At 42.5% G+C, this 886-nt stretch overlaps 1 protein-coding gene across 1 annotated transcript; it reads right to left on the reverse strand.

Annotated features, from left to right (window-relative positions):
• Positions 1–9: 9 nt before the first annotated feature.
• On the reverse strand, positions 10–877 carry LOC126910121 (uncharacterized; the record flags this gene model as incomplete). Its single annotated transcript, XM_050692506.1, has 2 exons — positions 747–877; positions 10–684 (listed from the first exon to the last, which is right to left on the reverse strand). A coding segment is annotated over exon 2 (646 nt), but the record flags the coding sequence as incomplete, so codon positions are not given.
• Positions 878–886: the final 9 nt, after the last annotated feature.

Genomic DNA, 886 nt, shown 5'->3' on the forward strand with positions numbered 1-886 from the left:
CACAATTACGCAGCGGCCATTGTTTGACAGGTAGACGTAGAAATGCCGGACCGTCTATATGTATTTTACATAACACCATGTATGGTAATAACCCACGAGATGCCGGGTCAGCGGGGTTATCCTTCGTGTTAACGTACTCCCATTTACAATTCGGTAATAAACTGTGTATTTTGGCTACTCGATTGGTAACAAAAATTTTGAAATCCTTTTTGTCAGTCTTTAACCATGCTAAAACTACAGTTGAGTCTGTCCAGGCTTGAATGGCAGAAATTGATATTTCGGACATTAAACAGTTATATACTCGATGCAATGTTTGAGCAACTAAGAGAGCGCCGCATAGTTCCAGTCGAGGCATAGATGTATTAGCGTCACCATTCTTTAATGGCGCTACCTTGGTTTTGCACGTGACGAAATAAACGGATATATCACCTGTGTGATGAACAACTCGCAAGTAAATAGAACCGGCGTAACCCTTTCCCGACGCGTCTGAAAAGCCAATGAGTTGTATTTCCTTATAATTACGAACGTCAATATGTCGGGGCAATGAAATAGAATTTAATCGTGGGAGCTCATTTATAAAACGATTCCATGAATTTGCCATATCTACTGGTAACGGAGTATCCCACTCAAGCTTAGCGTGCCACAATTGCTGCATAAGACTCTTGGCCCATAATATGGATGGACCTAGTGTACCGACCGGATNCACAATTGCTGCATAAGACTCTTGGCCCATAATATGGATGGACCTAATGTACCGACCGGATCGAACAGTCTAGCAATAGCGGACAAAACAGATCTTTTTGTAGGTTTACAATCGTGTGAGTAAGTATGGTAGGTAAATGAATCGCCGTCGGGGTCCCAGTGAAGTCCCAGTACCTTTATTGTC

The sequence above is a fragment of the Daktulosphaira vitifoliae genome, unplaced genomic scaffold (assembly GCF_025091365.1).
Source record: "Daktulosphaira vitifoliae isolate Bord-2020 unplaced genomic scaffold, ASM2509136v1 Scaffold_4680, whole genome shotgun sequence".
In the NCBI taxonomy this organism is placed as follows: Eukaryota; Metazoa; Arthropoda; class Insecta; order Hemiptera; family Phylloxeridae; genus Daktulosphaira; species Daktulosphaira vitifoliae.